The sequence below is a fragment of the Mus pahari genome, chromosome 10 (genome assembly GCF_900095145.1).
Source record: "Mus pahari chromosome 10, PAHARI_EIJ_v1.1, whole genome shotgun sequence".
In the NCBI taxonomy this organism is placed as follows: Eukaryota; Metazoa; Chordata; class Mammalia; order Rodentia; family Muridae; genus Mus; species Mus pahari.
In genome coordinates, this window is record NC_034599.1 from 44,159,401 (window position 1) to 44,179,867 (window position 20,467).

General features: G+C 44.1%; 1 protein-coding gene across 5 annotated transcripts in view; it reads left to right on the forward strand.

Annotated features, from left to right (window-relative positions):
- Usp28 (ubiquitin specific peptidase 28) overlaps positions 1-16,647 on the forward strand; it is a 51,955-nt gene extending 35,308 nt beyond the window's left edge. For 2 of the 5 annotated variants that reach the window (XM_029543166.1, XM_029543167.1), the window contains exons 14-26: positions 208-428; positions 1,285-1,355; positions 2,742-2,970; positions 5,634-5,828; positions 6,926-7,065; positions 7,220-7,399; positions 8,274-8,369; positions 10,083-10,261; positions 10,364-10,442; positions 11,628-11,707; positions 12,212-12,335; positions 13,430-13,625; positions 15,486-16,588. In XM_029543166.1, coding sequence (XP_029399026.1) covers positions 208-428; positions 1,285-1,355; positions 2,742-2,970; positions 5,634-5,828; positions 6,926-7,065; positions 7,220-7,399; positions 8,274-8,369; positions 10,083-10,261; positions 10,364-10,442; positions 11,628-11,707; positions 12,212-12,335; positions 13,430-13,625; positions 15,486-15,661 — 1,966 coding nt within the window. In that variant the 3' untranslated portion in view covers positions 15,662-16,588. Of the gene's footprint in view, positions 1-207; positions 429-1,284; positions 1,356-2,741; positions 2,971-5,633; positions 5,829-6,925; positions 7,066-7,219; positions 7,400-8,273; positions 8,370-10,082; positions 10,262-10,363; positions 10,443-11,627; positions 11,708-12,211; positions 12,336-13,429; positions 13,626-15,485 lie in introns of all 5 variants that reach the window. The other 3 variants (XM_021206586.1, XM_021206587.2, XM_029543168.1) reach the window with 2 other exon arrangements.
- Positions 16,648-20,467: the final 3,820 nt, after the last annotated feature.

A 20,467-nucleotide genomic window follows, 5' to 3' on the forward strand; every position in this document is an offset into this window, starting at 1 on the left:
TTCAGAAGTGTATTAGTTTGGGTCAAGTTGAACTTTTTTTTTTTTTTTTTTTTGAGGTAGGCCCTTAGCTATACCAGGGTGGTCTCAAAGTCACAACAGTCCTGTGTAAGCCTCCCAAGGGATGAGATTACTGGTTTCTGCCACCATGCCCACCCCTCCTTGCATTTTAGATATTACAAAATGAATGCCATCTTTTGTCTTCTCTAGTTCAAGTCCAGAAAGCTGCTCTCGGAATGCTGAAAGTACCTTTTCCTCTCCGGAAGACGCTCTTCCCAACTCTGAGGTAATGAATGGGCCATTTACCTCTCCTCACTCTTCTCTGGAAATGCCTGCACCCCCAGCTCCTCGGACAGTCACAGATGAAGAAATGAACTTCGTTAAGACCTGTCTTCAGAGGTGGCGGAGTGAAATTGAACAGGATATACAAGGTTGGTGCTCTTAAAACTTGTTAGCTACTCCGTTTTCCCTGGCTGTTTGGAAGCCAGGCATGATGGGTGTTTGCTCCCTGATTGATGTGCATGGCAACTGTGACTTCTGCAGTTCTTGCCTTGTAGGCTTGGTCCTGTGGGATTATCCCTCCTCCTCCTCCTCTTCCTCCTCCTCTTCCTCTTCCTCTTCCTTCTCCTCAAAACATCTCGTAGTTGCATAGTTGCAATCATGGGAGCCCTTGATGAGATAAAGCAGTGTACGTTCCTCCCCTCCCTGCTTACCTGCTCTTGTCCTGTCCCTTTGAGGCAGGGTCTCCGAACTGACCTGAGTTCATATGGCCCTTGTGCTTCCATACTGCGGCACATTTACATTTGTTTGAATGTAAAGATTGTAATTGATTATAAAAGGGTAGTAACAGTGTTTGCCTTATAACCAGGCCTTGTTAAAAGAAAATTTGGTTTCATATCTCTTGCTATTTTTAAAGATAAGTTCTCCTTTTATAGCACAGACTAGTCTCAAACTCATTATCCTCCTGCCTCAGCTTTTCCAGTGTGGGGACAGTGCTCTCGGGTTTGAGCATCTTAATAAAATGTATGCTTTCTAAACAATAGCTTACCTGTACTCTATATTCTTGCTTGGCTTCCCTCCTGTCCTGGGCCCTCAGAAGAGATAAGCATGTGCTCTGTTACACCCAGGTTTGTCCTAAATTGAGACAATTGCTTTAAGAAATGTCAGTGCAGATTTATAAGAATAATTTGTTAAGCACCTCAATGTAATTACATTGAATTAAAAGCCTCTGTGTTGGCAGGGCCCGTCACAGACACTCTAACCTAATGAGTTTTTTCTTCTTAACAGACTTAAAGAATTGTATCTCGAGCACCACACAGGCTATTGAGCAGATGTACTGTGATCCTCTTCTTCGTCAGGTAGAGTTAAAGGTTAAGGGAAATGGGCTGGTACTAATGGCAGAGGGCATAATACCACAAGAGCTGCATGGATTTCTCGCTAAGATAGACATATATTCCCTTACATCCAGTTGAATTCAGAGTGTCTTCTGCTTACATAGAAACCTAATTCATCCTTGTGGTGTGTTTTCATGCAATGGAGATATATTTGCTGTTAGGAGCTGGTGAGATGACTCAGCAGCTAAGAGTATATGCTGTTTTGCAGAGGATCCAAGTTCAGTTCCCAGAAACACCTCTAACTTCAATTCTAGGGAGATCTGATATGTCTAACCCTCTATGGCCACCTGAACTCTCACATACATAACCACATGCACATGGTTATACATAATTTTTACAAAGACAAATCTTAAAAACAAATTTGCTATTACTTACTCTTTTTGAGACAGGGTTTCTCTGTATAGCTCTGGCTATCCTGGAACTCACTCTGTAGACCAGGTTGGCCTCAAACTCAGAAATTCACCTGCCTCTGCCTCCCCAAGCGCTGGGATTAAAGGCATGTGCCACCATGCCCGTCTTGCTGTTACTTATTAATAAAACATTTTTCTCTAAGTGGTGGTGTTAACAAAATCTCAATTATTTGATTTTACCAGTAAAGACTTGGGAGCCAGATGCTGGGGTGAAAGTCTGCTAGCTCAGAGCATCATAGAAAACACCCAGGTTTTTCTAGTAAATAACAGTTTTGGGGTCACAGTCTGCACCATCCATGTGGTAATTGAAGCAGTGCAGTGGGGAAGCCCAACCGGAGATAAGTTGTCCGTTTCTAAGGTCCTCGGAAAGCTTCCATTAGTATCCTTAGGCTTTATTTCTCTAGTAACTGGAGATTCCAGAAGGAAGCCAGGCAGAACAGAAATCCTTGATGTCCACACTTGTTTTTAGTCAGTTTAGGGCCTTGGACAGGGCTGTGCAGAGGCAGCTCTATGAAGGGCTCATGGCCGAGTAACATCCAGCACACAGCTCTGCTCCCAGCAGGGGCAGTGAGCATGCTTGTGATTGGAATAGGAACAGATCATGTGGCTCTTGACTTTCCCTCTTGTTTGGCTGCTTCAAAGCAATCTGCCCCTGAGTGACAGGAGGGTAAGGCACTGAGTAGAAGTCAGGGCTGAAACCTCCAGCAAGGCGTGGTTTGACTCATTCTGAGGCCCTGGGAGTGAGTGGACCCGTAATAGCCTCCAAGAATGTGTTTTCGTTAGTCTGTCATGAGCTGGTAAAATGCTTGATGTGGATGTTGTCTTGTGTTTGTATGGGCATTCCCTTTTACTTGCTGGTTGGGAATGTTCAGAATTGTATTGACATAGATACCATCTGATTTCCGTGCCCGGTCTGAGAGCCCTCCTTTCTGATTTGCAGGTGCCTTATCGCTTACATGCAGTTCTTGTTCACGAAGGACAAGCCAGTGCAGGACACTACTGGGCATACATCTACAACCAGCCCCGGCAGATCTGGCTCAAATACAACGACATCTCTGTTACTGAGTCTTCCTGGGAGGAACTTGAAAGAGATTCTTACGGGGGCCTGAGAAATGTCAGCGCGTACTGTTTGATGTATATCAATGACAACTTGCCCCACTTCAATGCAGGTAAACACACTGACTAGAGGAGAGCATTTAGGGGATCTAGCCCCTGGGAGGGGAGCAGTCTTATACTTATTTTGAGAACATTTGTAAACTACAATTTATCACTATGTAAAATGTTCTTAAAACATAAAAACTATAAGGGAGAGAAAGAGAAAATAGCTCAAATAGTCAGAAAACAACCACCCTCTCTGATGGGAAGTCATAAACACTGGCTGTGAGGTTCTAAAAGACTGTCCTAGCCGGCCGGCCGTCGGTTGTTGTGAGTTCCTTGTTATTGCCTAGATTGCTCATTTTTATGGAGTACACAGAGAGTTGAGGATTAAGATTTGTTTGTAGAGTGCTTGCCTGGTGTGCCCTGGTTTGACGCACAGCACCTTGTATACCAGGGGTGACTGCATGCTTGCAATCCTAGCATTCAGGTATAGGTGGCAGGATCACATGTTTAAGGCCAGCCCGGGCTTCTTAAGACCCTGGCTCAAAAGAAGCAAGAAGACTCTTAGGGCTTCATGAAAAGGTGGCTAACAATGGCTTTGTTGTTTTGTTGCAGATTCTTTTTCTTGGTTTTGATGGCATGGTTAGAAATAGAATTCAACGTGTCCTTCATAGTTTTGCAGTTTTTTCTTGTTCTTTTTTGATTATGAATACAGCATTCTGCCTGTGTGTATGCCTGCAGACCAGAAGAGGGCGCCAGATCTCATTACAGATGGTTGTGGGCCACCATGTGGTAGCTGGGAATTGAACTCAGGACCTCTGGAAGAGCAGCCTGTGCTCTTACTCTCTGAGCCAGAGTACTTACTGACTTGATTATGCACCATTTACCCAGTAATTCACCTTGGTTTCTGACTACAGAGTAATTGTGGAATTTCAGGAAATACAGTACTTGCCTCCTTCCTTCCTTTCTTTTTAAAGACCGCGGTCTTACTAGGTAGCATCTGCCCGCCTCGATCCTGAGCGTGCTCGGATCAGGGCCTTCACACTCCTGCTCAGCTGTAATGGAGCCGATGGTCGTTCTTTTCTCTTTTTGAGACAATAGCTCATCTAGCCTTTCCTACCTTTCGGGTCCTGATCTTCCTTCACCCCTGGAGCTGCACTGAGGTTGTAGCTGTGTGCCACCATCCCAGCAGGGACGATCTTCCTCTCTCAGATGGAATAGTTAAATTCATAAGACTACTACTTTAAAGTTTCTTTTCCGTTTTTTTAAGAAATTTATTTCAGTGTATTTTTATTTTCTGTGTAAATTTCTTTTTGTGCCTGTGTTTATGTGTGTTTGTGCACATGTACATGCAGGTACCTATAAGAACAAGATGTAGGTCATCCTGGCGTTGGTGTTGCAGGTGCTTATGAGCCGCCTCATGGGTACTGGAAACTGGACTTGGGTTCTTCCAGAAGAGCAGCAAGCATTCTGAAGCACTCAACCCTCTCCATTTTCTTCTGTTACATCTGTTAATGTTCAGGGGTTTTTTTTGTTGTTGTTTTGTTGTTGTTGTTGTTGTTGTTGTTGTTTTATTTATTATATGTAAGTACACTGTAGCTGTCTTCAGATCTTTTTACAGATGGTTATGAGCCACCATGTGGTTGCTGGGATTTGAACTCCAGACCTTCGGAAGAGCAGTCGGGTGCTCTTACCCACTGAGCCATCTCACCAGCCCCTAATGTTCAGGTTTTTAAAGAAATACTGGCTGCATCCAGTGACTGACCACGATTAAGTCATTAACCTATCGTGTTCATTCAGTCAGCCAACAGATACTAATTTTTAAGGCTTTATTTTTATTTTCTGCTGATGAGTATTTGGCTACATGTACATGTTGGGGTCCAGGAATTGCCCCATAAACCATATGAACACCAATCTCAGTCAGATAGGGGTCGTTTATTGAATGCACACCCTAAAACTGATCGATTAGGGCCGTAGCTCAGAATTGGCTCAGAATCCAGGGACTAAGCCAAGATGATGAACATTTCTCAGGGCCGGGGCTAGTAAAGGAAAAAAACCATAAAAGCAATCCGAACAGTGAGTACTTACACAGATGCTGGAAGTGCAGGCTGGCTTTGACTCAAGCTACTTTACATATAACAGTTCACCTTTAATGTGATGGGTCCTACCTAAAGCTTTGTGGAATATCTTTAAGATTAGCAAACCTCATGCAGAGCATGCAGAACATCATAATCGGGTTTGTGGTCAGCATGACCTTGCTCTGTCTAAGTTCTTTTTCTGTGGCAGTGACTGGCAGGCATGGAACAAGTGGCTATACCTATTCCAAGGTTGGGGGCATTCACTCAACATTTGTACGTGTATGTACCACATATATGCCTGATATATCAAATCTCCTGGAACTGGGAAGTATGGACTGTTATGAGCTACCATGTTGGTGCTGTGAACCAGGACTGGGTTCTATGCAGAGAAGGCAGTGCTGTGAGCTGCAGAGCTGTCTCTACAGCCCCACTAAATAGATACTGCCTGCCTACTGATGTTGCCTGTTACAGCTCCTAATGTGCTGTGCCGGTTAACCTCATGCTGTCAAGAGTTTCTGATTGAATTCTGTGTGTGTGTGTGCGTGCGCGCGTACATATAAGTATGTCTAGGGACAGGAGTAAAGCTGGGATGTGCTGCCCTTCCTCTGGGATAGTGTGTTGGTTTACCTTTCTCCATTTTAACTATTTTCCCGCAGAGGCATCTTGTAGTGAATCTGATCAGACTGCAGGAGAAGTGGAAGCCCTGTCTGTGGAGCTCAGGCAGTACATTCAGGAAGATAACTGGAGGTTTCAGCAAGAGGTGGAGGAGTGGGAGGAAGAACAGTCCTGTAAGATCCCGCAGATGGAGTCCTCCCCAAACTCCTCCTCACAGGATTTCTCCACATCACAAGGTACGGACCAGTCTGGGCCTGCTCTTCCCCCACACTGTGCCAGGTCTGGTCAGGTCCTTGCTGTCCTCTCCAGCCAACCCTAGATCCTCAGTGACATGGAAATACCTCACGGTGGCTTTATTTTTAATTTTTTATTTTTCTTTGATGGGAAGAATGTGGGAACATGTGCCATATAACACATTTTTGATATCAGAGGACAACTTGTGGGGGCCAGTTCTCTTCTTCCACCATGTGGGTCCCATGGGATCAAGCCCTGGGACCCACATGGTGGAAGGAGAGAACTGGCTTGGCAAACAAGTACCTTTACCCACTGAGCCGTCTTGCTGGCCCAACAGCAGGTTCTGTTTATAGTGGCTGTCCTACAGTTTGGTAGGATCAGTGTGCCTTTAGAAGTTGCTTTCTGTCAAGCAGAAATAGTATGTATGAGAAAGGCTGTCTGCTTTCTATCGTGCTTTGCTTATCCCCTGGGTTGTAGAAGAAGGAATGACTGGATGGAAAGTTAGAGATGCTCTTTTTAAATGGTTAATGAAAGCAAGCATCTTTGGTGTGAAAACTTAGGAAAGATTGTGCACAGTAATTTTAACAGACCTTTGAGAGTCCTTGATATGGAGTAGATCTTCCTTCTTTCCTTTCTTTAAATGATTTCTCAAGACAGGGTTTCTCTGTGTAGCCCTGGCTGTCCTGGAACTTGCTCTGCCATGCTGGCTGGCCTTGAACTTAGAGTTCCACCTACCTCTGCCTCCCAGGCTCTGTAATTAAAGGTGTATGCCTCATAAAAAAAGAAAAAAATTTTTTAATGATTTTTTTTGTTGTTGTTGTTTTTTGTTTTGTTTTTAAGACAGGGTTTCTATGTGTGGACTAGACTGGCCTTGAACTCACAGAGATAGACCTGCCTCTGCCTCCCAAGTGCTGGGATCAAAGGTGTGTGCCTCCACTGCCTGGCAGCGTATGTTTCTTGTCAAAATTTTTAGGGGCGTTCACATGGACTTTGAAAGAGGTGTGCTGGAACTGTATATTGAAATGTGTGTCCCTCCTGCTTGCTGGTCATCAGATATGACACTTCTGTGGTTATTGTTATTTTTATTTCTTTTTGTTAGAGTCTACAGCAGTGTCCTCTCATGGGGTTCGATGCTTGTCTTCTGAGCATGCTGTGATTGCAAAGGAACAGACTGCCCAGGCAATTGCAAACACGGCTCATGCCTACGAGAAGGGTGGTGTAGAAGCAGCCTTGAGTGAGGTGAGCCTGGCTGAGTGACCCTCCTTTGAGAGGGTCTGGTTTTGGACACCAGCTACCAGCTTTCTGTCATCTCTGCTGACTTAACTAGCCCTCTTTATTTCTTCCTGTTTGTCCCCATTGTTCTTAACTCTATCCCTCCATTCTGCTGCCACAGCATAATGAAGCTGAGCCCAAGAAGCCCCAAGAAACAAACCTTGCAGAGCAGTCAGAGCAGGCGGCAGAGGCCAGAGACACAGCGGCTGCTGCCGCACCTAACTCTGAGGTCTCTGAAGTGGAGATCCCCAGTGTGGGGAGGATTCTCGTTAGATCTGATGCTGATGGCTATGATGAGGAGGTACCGAGATGAGTGCAGGCTAGCTGTGTGTCGCTTCTCAAAGGCGTGTGTCACAAGCTAATATTTCTCACTGAATCAGGCAACAGCCATGAAGGCCTGTCTGCTACTGACCTTGTCCTTTATGAAGGCACGGGTGACTCATTCCTGCTGTGCACTTTTGGCATGCGTGTCTGCATGTGTATGTGTGTACACTCAGCTTGTGTTGAGCAGGGACTGCTACAAAGCCTGGATGGCCTAGGGAAAGGATTAACTCCATTTGGTATTATGAACAAAAATACGCTTACCTTTGAGAGATTGTTTGGTTTTGGTGGCTGTCCATTATTTTGTCTTAGAAGTAGACTTTTTTCCACTTGCTCAGTGAATAAAACAAATGTGGATTAAAGTTGGTTTTGCTTTTAATTCTGAGGTTGAACGAGCAGCTGTCCTTCGCGCTGTCTCCTTTTCAGTTGCTCTGCACATAAACAGTCTTTAATCCTGTCTCTCGGGTTTCTGCTTTTTGCTGTGGGTATATATGTTTTTTATTTACTGAAAGTTCGCATTTACTTAATATTATATACCTTTATACCTTCATTCTAGTGGAGTGCTGACCATTCTATGGTTGAACTTAATCTTCAGCGGTGCCCCATCAGAGATGGTCTTGGACATCTTTGTTTTTCTCATAGACTTAGAATGTGCACATAGAGGACTGGCTTGTTATAGGCATCATTACAGGGTAGCCAAGGCTCTGCATGCATCTAGAATAGGGCCTGCAGCCCGTGCCAGCCAAGGAGACAGTGCTCGGCTTCCTCTGGGCACTCTGCTCACCTCGCTTCATACTGTTTCCTTCTGAACCTGTCTGCTCTCCTTCTTCTCTGTTTTGTGCCCTCTGTGGTAGGTGATGCTGAGCCCTGCCATGCAAGGGGTCATCCTGGCCATAGCTAAAGCACGCCAGACCTTTGACCGAGATGGGTCTGAAGCAGGGCTTATTAAGGTACTTTTGTTTTAAAATCTTTTTTATTTTTTTAATATTTATAATATTTATTTAATGTATGTGAGTACACTGTAGCTGTACAGATGGTTGTGAGCCTCCATGTGGTTGTTGGGGATTGAATTTTTAGGACCTTTGCTCACTCTGGTGAACTCTGCTCACTGAGTCCCTGCTTGATCTGGCCCAAAGCTTCATTTATTATTATACATAAGTGCACTGTAGCTGACTTCTAACACACCAGAAGAGGGCCTCAGATCTCATTACGGGTGGTAGTGAGCCACCATGTGGTTGCTGGGATTTGAACTCAGTACCTTCAGAAGAACAGTCAGTGCTCTTACCCACTGAACCATTTCTCCAGCCCCCTTATTTTAAAATTTTAATCCTCGTAACCCAGGAATATTTCTGTAAGACAGTGGGAAATGGTGTTACAGTTGCTTGTGCTGGGACATAGCTCAGTTGAAAGGATACATTTTTGATCTCCAGAATCTACATTTTACAAAACAAAGTTTTCCACAGGACTAGAAAGATGTCCCAGCATATACTGCTGTGCCCTGTCTGGTTCCCAGTACCCAACACTGGACAGCTCACTGCTATCACTCTGGTTTCAGGCTGTCTGACACTCTTCTGTCTTCTGTGGCTACTAGACATGCATACCCTGCCCATACATATATACGTGTACCATGGTACAGTACATGTCTGTAATCCCAGTGCTGGAAAGGCAGGGATAGGATCCCTGAGGCTTGCTGGCCAACCAATATAGCCTGCTTGGTGAGTTTGAAGTCAGTGAGAGACCTTGTCCCAAAAGAGTATGATGGAGCAAGGTACATGCCTTCAGTACCAGCGTTGAGGAGACAGAGCCAGACTAATTCAAGTGAGGGTCAAGACTCACTTGTCTACATAGTAAGTTACAGGCCAGCCAGGACTACGTAGTGAGATCGTTTCAACCCCATGCCCAACTTCTCCTTCCCCCCACAAATGTATGTTGGATAGAATTTGAAGAACAGTACTCATGATTGCACTCTGGTCTCTACACATGTGCACCCTAACACACAGACACACAGCATCCTGTGTTGAAATAAAACATGACACTGTCTTTGCTGCCCAGCTGATGAGCAAGCTGTCCCACAAAGCTGGCGGCTTGCTTATCTTTGCCTGGCAGTGGCCCAGCAGTGAGGAGTGCCACTGCATTGCATCTAGTCTACAGGTATGATGAGGTTGTTAAATGTTCATTGATGACACAAACTCTGAGACTGACTTTGTAACTTGGGATCCTTCATTTTAACAGGCATACTATTTGAGGTATTTGGTATTTAAGATGTTTGAAATAAGATTACATTTGGGTGGATTTTTAAACAATTTAAACTAAGTGCTTGTGTTTTTAAGAATTTGGTGAGAGGTGGGCTTGCACAGGAACCAAGAGGATGGCCACAAGTTTGAGGCCAACCTAGTTTACATAATGAGGTCTGGGGTAGCCTGGACTACAGAATTGAGACCTGATGAGGAAAATGAGTTTAATCTTTTGAATATAGTAAGTCTTTAATGTCAGTATTTGAGGGAGTTCTGTTATGCCAATTCACATCCCATAGTTGCTTTTGTAGTTTCTTGACAAGAATTTCTTAGTCTAGTGTGAATTAATGAGAGGCCCTCTGGTGTTTCTTGTCAGTTTCTGAAGTCCACGGTGTTCCCTTTCCCGCCCCTCCATTCTGTCGTTAACAGGCATTTCATGAGGAGTACTCCCGGCTCTATCAGCTTGCCAAAGAGACGCCCACCTCTCACAGTGACCCTCGCCTTCAGCATGTTCTTGTCTACTTTTTCCAAAATGAAGCACCTAAGAGGGTAGTAGAACGGACCCTTTTGGAACAGTTTGCAGATAGAAACCTTAGCTATGATGAGAGGTGAGAATGTGCCAGCCTGTTCCTGCGTGGGGTCTCACTTCCTCCAATTTGGAGGAGCTGCCCTGTACCCTGCCATTGCTTTCTGAACTCTGTCCCACACAGATCTATCAGTATCATGAAGGTGGCTCAGGCCAAACTGATGGAAATTGGTCCAGATGACATGAACATGGAAGAGTATAAGGTACGTGTGGGCCTTTGTTTCTTATTAATTCCTTACTTCTAGAGGCAAGTGATTCTTAAGATAAAATGAAGTTTTATGTTACCAGACTCAACTAGTTCCCTATGAACTTGAAAGGAGAAGGGAAAGAACAAAGCTGGGGGTGGTGGGCCACACTTTAACCCCAGCACTCAGGAAGCCAAGAGTATATCTTTGAGTTCAAGCCCAGTCTGGCCTACATAAGGATTTCTAGGACAGCCAAGATACAGATTGAAAGGGGAAAAATTGCCGAGCATTGGTGGCACATGCCTTTAATCCTAGCACTTGGGAGGCAGAGGCAGGTGGATTTCTTTCTGAGTGAGTTCCAAGACATCCAGGGCTATACAGAGAAACCCTGTCTCAAAGAACCAAAAAAAGCGGGGGAGAGAAGGGATGGTGGAAATTGAATAAAAATCCTGTCTTCTTCGATTCAGAAGCACAGGCCTTCTTTTCAGGCTGGGTTAGCCTATGTCTGTGCTTCTTTCCTAAGGGCCCTTCTGAGCCTTGCCCTGGGCCGTGTGGGTGTCGGTGTGGGTGTGTAATGGCATCATTTTCTAGTGTGCATTAAAATATCTGGGACTACAGATTACATTAAAAGAACAAACTCTTCTGTGTGTAAAAGCACGCTGTGCGGGAGTTGTACTGTTTGGCTTGCTGAGCCATGGCTGCCTCTGCCTGTCACACTCAGGTGTGTCATCTATACACATCAGAAGATCACACTCAGCCATGTCATTTATTCACATCAGAGGGACCTTGACGAGTTGTGTTGGGCTTAGGAGAGTTTATAAACTCAAACACTTCGTTGAAATGAAATGATTTACTGATCCTCAGCAGAAGGAATAGAACACAGAAAGTTAGGTCAGTGGCGTAAACATACTCTAGGCTGAGCTCGGCTCGCATTTGTCTTGCTTAAGGATGACTCTGGCTTTGCTGATGCTCCTGCATCCACCTCCCAGTGCTGGGTTTACAGATGTGCACCTCCATTTAAGTCTTTTTTGTGTGGTTTGTTTTTAGTTTTGGGTTTGTTTTTATTTTACCCCAAAATGTTGTGTGTTTTTATACTTAACCACATTTTGTGAGTACGTGGTTGTACTGGGTGTACAGCATCAAAAGTGAAGCAGGCGCTAGTTTACTGAGATCGTGTCACTAATGGTGGTCCTTCCTTTCCAGAGGTGGCATGAAGATTATAGTCTGTTCCGAAAGGTGTCTGTGTACCTTCTAACGGGCTTGGAACTCTTCCAAAAAGGAAAGTATGTCCCCCCCCCTTTTTTTTTTTTCACTAGCATTGATAGTCAGAACACTGGCGCCTACTCAGGGGTACTCAGAAGTAATTGCCATGAATCCCCTTTGTTACATACACTGGGCCTGCCCATCCCCCACTCCATGCTTCAACGTGTTCTACACATTATGCTTTTTTTCCTTCATGTAACTGGGTTTATCAGTGAGGAGATGTTATGGCGGGCTCCTGTAGTGACCAGAAAGTAGTTTTGATTAGCATAGACTCTAGTGAATAGCCAGTGTCTTTCATTTGTTTGAGAGATAGAGAAAACCTGAGGTCCAAAGATGTTTCCTGATTTGCCTTACCTGTCTCGATCTGAGTGCAAAACAGCTGATACTGGATGTGGGTTTGGCCCCCATGTTTTCCCAGTACGTCATATTGTAGCCAAGTGGATTCTCATTACAGAAAAGTGAGAGCTAGCCCTAGGTTTTGGCAAAGGGAACTCAAATCTGTGGATTGTCTCCCACTTTCTAAGGTACCAGGAAGCATTGTCCTACCTGGTGTATGCATACCAGAGCAACGCTGGCCTGCTGGTGAAGGGGCCCCGCAGGGGCGTGAAGGAGTCTGTGATTGCTTTGTACCGCAGAAAATGCCTTCTGGTCTGTACCATTTACAAAATGTTAATCTCTCTTCCTCCCTCCCTGCCTCTCTCCTGTTCTTTTTATCTCATTGTATCATTCTTCTCCAACCCTTGAAAAGTTGAGCCAGCCATGCCCTTCTTTTGAGCCCACATTAAAGCTTTTAGACATTGCCCCCACAAGGTATGAGTTTGCTAGCACAGAGCTTTATGAATACGTTGGAGAATGGGATGTTTCCCAGAGTTGCCTATCAAAGGGTAGTTTTCAGGACTAGAGTTATCTTAAAAATCGATTTCAGTCTTATACTAGGTTACAGAATGTAAGAATCGTTCTTGTTAACCCTGTTACCTTACCTTGTTTGCTATGGACAGCCATAGGGAAGGTCTAGTATAATGTTGTCAATCTGCCCAGCAGTGTATAGCATGCTAGTTCTGCATGAAATTCTCAAGAGATGGCTGGCTTGCAGGCTGTCCTTGTATATTCATTTCCCCAGACATCTGTGGGATTATCCTTACAACATCCTTATTTTCTGGGAATTCTTTGATTGCTGTGACAATTATCGGTGTGGTAAGACTGTCTACTGTGCTGAGAAGCGGCCCCTAAAAGCTCTGTGCTTTTGGCCTCTAAGTCAGCAGATTCAAGTCATCACCTTGAGTGTCCTTACTCCTTCCTTCCTGCTGCTATACGAGGATGACTTTGGCTTCCCATCACTGCCTCTGATGTGTGTCAGTCACCTTCAGCCATTGATGACAACTGGCCAATCTGGGAGTAACCTGGATTTCAGTGTCTTCTGTGAGTGGTCCTAGTGGCTCGTGAAGATTGAGAATCATTCGCTAGGTTTTAGGATAGAAACCGATGTCAAATATGACCTTGGCTGGTAATGTAGGCCATTGAGTCACAAGATTAAGTGCATTAGAATCATCACGAGAGTTAGAAAACCCCAGGGCCCAGATCACCTACATCCTAATTATGTCAGAACATCTGGGGCAAGGAACCAATGCTTTTTTTTTTTTTTTTTTTTTCCAGTTAAGTTTTGTGTGACTGTTGGCTTAGGTTCATACTAAAAGTGATACTTATTTTTCTCAGTCTCCCTTTTGTCTGTCTTTTATTTGTAGGAGCTGAATGCCAAGGCTGCTTCTCTTTTTGAAACAAATGACGACCATTCTGTAACAGAGGGCATTAATGTAATGAATGAGTTGATCATTCCCTGCATCCACCTGATCATTAATAATGACATCTCCAAGGACGACCTCGATGCCATCGAGGTCATGAGGAACCACTGGTGCTCTTACCTGGGGAAGGATATTGCGGGTATGTGTTATTAGTACTGCTTGGTTTAACGTCACAGTGCCCTCACTCTTTAGCATCACTGGTTGTTGAAGCCATTTAGGGGATTGAAACACCCCCTAACATCTGTGAGATACAGGGATCTGCTCCAAGGATACAGTGTGGAAATTTGGGCTCTACTTCTCTCTGCCTCCTTACCTCAGTCAGCAGCTGAATCAACTCCAAGGTCAGCCAACTAGTCCCGGGAGCTGTGACTGCTTGGAACTAAACCCAGGGCACCCTGCTCCCTAGTGCTCTGCAGGATTGTTAGTTTTTCATTATTTTCCCATCTACTAAATTATGGGGTTTTATAGTATATTTATGTGGAGTATGATTAGCTGATGGCTCTATAAACTTTCTTGAGGTTTGAAGTTGCAGTATATAAGAATATTATTAACTAAATACTTCTGTGAATTAGTAATGGAATATCTTGAAAGACCCCAATTTTGAAGGTGCGTTCATTTTGTTTGGAAGGTGTATGTTCTGATAGGAATTCTTGTTCACTTCCTACTAGTGACTTGTTTTAGTATACAGAATTGATTGGTAACTCTTATAATAAGCAATTGCTGTGTTTCCTTGTTTTTCTTTAGACCATATGATGTATAGCTTTGCTTAATTCTCTTTGGACACATTAGTATATTTAAGCATTTGAAAGACAATAGCACCATCGTGTGTGTGGTACAGAGCATCATATCCAATTTATTAAGATTTAAGAGGATAGTTTATTAAGAATGGCCATGATAATAAAACAGCTTTGCTACTTGGTAAGCAGACCTTTGCTCCTGGCTGGCCCGAAGCTCACTATGTAGACCAAACTGGCCTAGAATTCAAGAGATGCTTGTACCTCTGCCTCCTGAGTGCTGGGATTAAAGGTGTGCTCTAGCACACCAAGCTAATTAAAAGTGTTGCTTGTGTTTACTGGTGTTGGGTGTATAGAGGGTGCATGTGTGTCACTCAGAGGGCAGCTCTGTGTGCTTAGTCCTTTCCTCCCATCTTCCCCTGGGCTCTGTCCCCTGAACGCTGGTCCGCTTGTACAGCAGGTACCTTCCTCTCCAAGCCAGCTCCTTGTTCCCAGCCAAGAGGCTTGATACTTCCCAGGTGCACACATAGCAAAATGCATATAGATTTTAAATAATCATAGAGAAATTTTCTGTTTATAAATAACAAATTTGCATGATTATGAGATGGGTCACTTTATCTTTTCATAAAAGGTTAAATCTTCAATAAATATTTGACACTTCAGAATTTAGAACATCTGAGAAACAAGAATTTCTCAGACTTGATTGATATTTTAATTCTATGAATATCAATGATGAACATACCATGTCACATGCTGGGCAGTGATGGCACACGCCTTTAATCCCGGCACTTGGGAGGCAGAGGCAGGCGGATTTCTGAGTTCGAGGCCAGCCTTATCTACAGGGTGCATTCCAGGACAGCCAGGACTACACAGAGAAACCCTATCTTGAAACCCTCCAAAAAAATATTTTCTGGAGTTAGTAATGTTTGTATAAGAAAGGAAAACTTGGCACTGTTTGACATATATTATATGTTTTGAAACAAGACTGCAATGGTGTCATGGTTATATGTTTTCTTTTGAGCGGATGTCCTTTACTGCCGCCATGACAAACTCTTTCCCCAACATACACAGACATGGACGTCGACTCAGTTATGCAGCCCTAGATGGGCTTCCCTCCTAGTGTGGGAGGGTGAGTTGCAAAGGCATCTTCCTCTTAGCTGGAGCAGGATGCATGCTGTTGAGTTGAATGCTGCCTTCTGAAGGCCCTCCCGGATAGCGGTAGCCTTGTTTAGCTGTGTGTGTAACAGTCCATTTTCCCTCTACAGAGAATCTGCAGCTGTGCTTAGGGGAGTTCCTACCCAGGCTTCTAGATCCTTCTGCAGAAATCATCGTCCTAAAGGAGCCTCCAACTATTCGGCCGAATTCCCCCTATGATCTTTGCAGTCGGTTTGCAGCTGTCATGGAGTCCATTCAAGGAGTTTCAACAGTAACAGTGAAATAAGCCGCTTATGGACAGTCAAGACTCAGTCTGATCTCTGGTCCCCTGCCTGTTACGTGGCAGTCTGTTGTGGCAGATTCCCCTGGACAGAGGGACTGGGTGTCTGAGCAAGATTCAGACCCTCACCCCTCTCCTGATGTGTGTTTAAGGGACTAAGGATAAAGTTGCACATTTTAGGTACAGAATCATGGGAGCTATTTCACTGAAGAAGGCAGGTGGAGCCGGTGCATTAAGGTTTTGAATTATCCCAGAAGACTTGAACTGCCTTTGTAAATCTCCCATAATACTTGGGTTTGTCTATCGTGCCACTTTTAAATTACCCTTCAGGCACCAGTCTTTGACAGCAGAAAGGTGACTCATCAGAACTGAGCCAGGAGAGCAGTTTCTAGTTACTTTGTCAAGTTCAGGTGACATTTAAAAGTCCTCAGCTACCAGAGACTGGTAGTAGGGGTCCTGCCTGGCTCTTGCCAGTGATGAAAAGAGGTGCTGGTGAGGCCCTTCCTTCCACACAAGGCCGCGCCATGAAGCCGCCAAGGGAAAGCTGCCTCCCCTTTTGATCTGTTTATATTTTAGATAAACCAGAAAACCTCACATTCAGTCTTGAGTGAAAGAAAAGAAAGCATCCGGGGCTTCCAGCCCAGTGCTGGTGTGATGCTGCCACACAAGGGACACGTTACTAACCATCAGGGACAGGTGTCTAAGGCCGCCTGGCCTAAGAGGGTTTTTATTCTTTCTTTCTCTCTCCCTTCTTTTTTATTTTATTTTATTTTATTTTTTAAAGAAAATAAGGGATGTGAATTTGTATAAAAAATAACATCTATCTGTGCATATGTAGAAAGAAACTGCTTTTTAAAGAACTTCTAATTGGAAACTCATGTTTTAACCAAATTTTAAGGATTAATGGAGGAATCATGGGAGGGAAGAACACAGTACAACTATGCAGATTTTATAAATGTGCAATAAAAGTATTTGTTTTACCTTTGGTATGTAGCATGACCCTTTTTGAAATAGATGTTTTCTATTTTGGAAATGAATGGACTTCATAGCATTTATATGATTTTAGCCTTTCTATTAAAAGGGTCAGGGGAGAAAAAGAAGAGTGATTCTCTCTCATCCCCTTCTTTTTCCAAAGGTTTGTTTTTACTTATGTGAACATGTATGTGTATGTAATGTATGCAAGTACCCAAAGAGGACAGAAGATGGCATTGGAGTCCCCATAGCTGCTGGAGTCTTGAGCCACCTGTTGTGTGCTAGGAACCAAACTTCAGTTAGCACTGTGGTTCTCAGCCTGTGAGTGGTTAAATGGCCTTTAGACGAGACTCACCTAAGACAATCAGAAAACAGATATTTACATTATTAATTATAGCAGCAGAATTAGAATTATGAGGTAGCACTTTTGTGGCTGGGGGTCAATCTTTGTATTAGTCAGGGTTTTCTAGAGTCATAGAACTTACGGGTAGTCTATAAAGAAAAGGAATTTGTTGATGACTTGCAGTCTGTAGTACAACTCCCAACAGTGGTCAGCAGCAGCCGTGAATGGAAGTCCAAGGATCTAGCAGTTGCTCAGTCCCACAAGGCAAGCAGGTGAAGAAGAGAGAGAAAATCTTCCTTCTTCCAATGTCCTTATGTAGTAGGTCTCCAGCAGAAGGTATAGCCCAGATTAAAGGTGTGTGCTACCATGTCTTTAATCCCAGATGACCCTGAACTCAGAGGTCTCCCTGTCTTAGTCTTCTGGGATTCGTAGCCACTACGCCTCAAGATCTCCTTGCTAAGATCCAGGTCAGAAACTTGTATCTCCCAGTCTCCAGTTTAGGATCACTGGTGAGCCTCCAATTCTAGATTGTACTTCATTCCAGATATTGTCAAGTTGACAACCAGGAATAGCCACTACACTGTCCATCCATTCCCCCTACCCACCCACCTACCCCCAATACACACATCCTATAGCTACATCAGTCAGATCCAGTCTGATCACTAGGAGGAGTGCTGACAGGCAATTTCTCATATTTGCATAGCTGACAAACTAAGGTTTCAGGCTGATATTTTGTTGATATTTGTTTTTGAGATATTCATATATCCTAGACTGGGCTCAAACTCACTGTGTGGCAGAGGCTGGTCCCTAGCTACTGATCCTATTGTGTCTATCTCCCAAGTACTGAGAGGCAGCACTTGTTACCATGTATCACTTGTTACAGTTCTCAGGCTGTTTTAGGATGTTGCGCTTTGTTCAGCTCTCTTATTTGCATTTAACTATTTTACTGACACTGGGTTTTATTCTGTAGCCCAGGCTTGCCCCGAACTTAGAACAGTCCCGCCTCCTCTCAAATGTTGGGATTTCAGTGTAAGCTACTGTTTCTAGTCTAAAATGCTTTTTAACATAAATTAACATAAATTTCATGCATTTGCTTTGCTGGTGTATTCATGCCACAGCATGCCTGTGGAGGTCAGAGGATTTGGGGGCTGAGCTCGGATTGTTTAGTGGATCTGTCCAGTAAACCACCTCACCGGCTCTTAACTCTCTGATATAGAATCCCCGTGGTCTCTCTCTGGTCTTTCTGAGCAGCCAGGATTAAAGATCTGGGAACAAGGCGGCTGCGGTGGAAGGGCTGAGAGGAGGAAGAGGCCAGTGTGAAAAGATGGCAGTGCTTGAGCAGGGCATCTTACCTCAGTGTGTGCCACGGGGGCATAGTGAACTGGAAATTGGAACACTTCTTAGAACTTAGCTGCCAGGCAGTGGTAGCACACACCTTTGATCCTAGCCCTAGGGAGGCAGAGGCAGGTGGATCCCTTGAGTTCCATGGCAGCCAGGGCCACACAGAAACCCTGTCTCAACAAAACCCAACCAACCAACCCAATACCTATTAACAATAAAAGGAGACTTGGTGATTTGGCTTAGTGTTGGAGCATTTGCCTGGCAGGCTCAGGGTCCTGTGTTCAAGCCCCAGCCTTTCAAATCATAAGCAGGGTTCGGGGGAGTTATCCAAACATCTCTAGAAAAGTAGCTACATGAAAGACATTGAAGCAATTAGAAACGGCTCCATGAGACACCCCCTTTCAGACCTTATTTTTGGCCAGAAGAAGTAGGTATTCGGGCTGGAAAGATGGCTCAGTGGTTTAGAGCACTGACTGCTCTTCCAGACGTCCTAAGTTCAATTCTTAGCAACAACATGGTGGCTCACAGCCATCTGTAATGGGATCTGATGCCCTCTTCTGGTGTGTCTGAAGACACCAACAGTGTACACATAAAATAGATAAATCTAAAAAAAAAAAAAATTCATAAAAAAAATATAAGTAGTTCTGTTTTCAACCCTCACTTGGTCTTCAAAACAACAGGTGAGTAAACATTGGCGATTTAGGTGAACGGTGCCTCTGGGTGCCAGCCTTTCAGGAGTGGCTGCTGGTCATATCACTACATGTCAAGCAGCAGCCCGTTAGCAGTCGTGCCCCGTGTCCTGCACGAGGAGAGTTGGGAAGACAGGATGCTCTAACAGTGCTCTAGCTTGTGTCCATTTCTCTGCAGAGAAAGCAATAGGAAATCAACACCTGTGAACATGGGATTGAGATGAGGCACTAGAGCACCCCCAGCAGGCACGGGTGAGCCAGGTGTCTGCAAAAACCCTGATTAGGCTAACCAGTGCAGAGGAGGATTTCTGAGTCTGGGTGTGGCCTATGTGGTGATACAGAAGATGAGGTTCAGAAGAGCATCCGTAATGTCAGAGCTTGACTCAGCTACTTACTGCGACAGGTGTGGGCTGCTTCAGTTCCCCCTCACTATCAAAGGGAGCAGTGAGATGTGCTCTTCTGCTCTGAAAAACCTTCCAAGATTTTACATAAACCTCTCAAGAACTCCACAACAGCATCTTTACGAAGGCCCTGAATGTGCTGCAAGTTCTGATTCCATCCAGCATCATCAGCCTCGTCCTCCTTTTCCTTGTCTGGAACTCCATCTACCCTTACCTTTGCAACCGCAGCCACTTCTTGGAGGTGCCCAGCTGTGACTCTGAGGACCTCACTTCCTTTGTATCTTTTTTTTTTTAAGGGTAAGATTATTTTTTATTATATTGTAAAAATCAGTATCATTATCCAATCTGAGCTGCCCATTCCATATAGTATCTTATTGAAATTTTAATGGAATCTTTTCATTAGAAGATAGAAAATTTGCATACATAACACAAGATACCAAAGAAAAAGCAGCACTGAGCAAAACAAAACCAAACATGGAAACATCTTGGCACTTCATTTCAAAATGCAACGAACACTTTGCTGCCATATCTTTCTCCTGAGAACCTAGACGAGTAGCTGTGAGAAGAAAAGCACCACATAAACTTAGTTCAGAAACAATAATAACTCAATCTCTGGGCACAACAACTAAAATCTAATCTGGCTAACCTTCATAAAATCTGATTCCTCCTGTGGCAAATCCTTGCGGATCTGCCACCATACCAGGAAATTCTAGCAGTTAACATCTTGCCCTTACGCTATCTCGTTCCAAAAAGCCCTTTGCATCATCTTGAATTGTGTGGTGGTGCGTTGATTTGAATGGTTTTACTTAACGTCTGTGTTCTTTGAATGAGGACCGAGGGTACAATGTGTCTTGTTTTCCACTTGGTTCCCAGCACAACATGGTAAGTGCTTATGAATATTTGTTAAATGGGCAAATTGACATGGATAGGTGAGTGGTGGTCCCATGAAGCAGGCACTCTACAGACCAGGGATCCTTGGATATTTGAGCCTCACTTTTTACTGGCATTTGCCCTGTCAAACCTACTGAAAAAGTCAGGTTAGCTGGAAAAAAAAAAACAAAAAAAC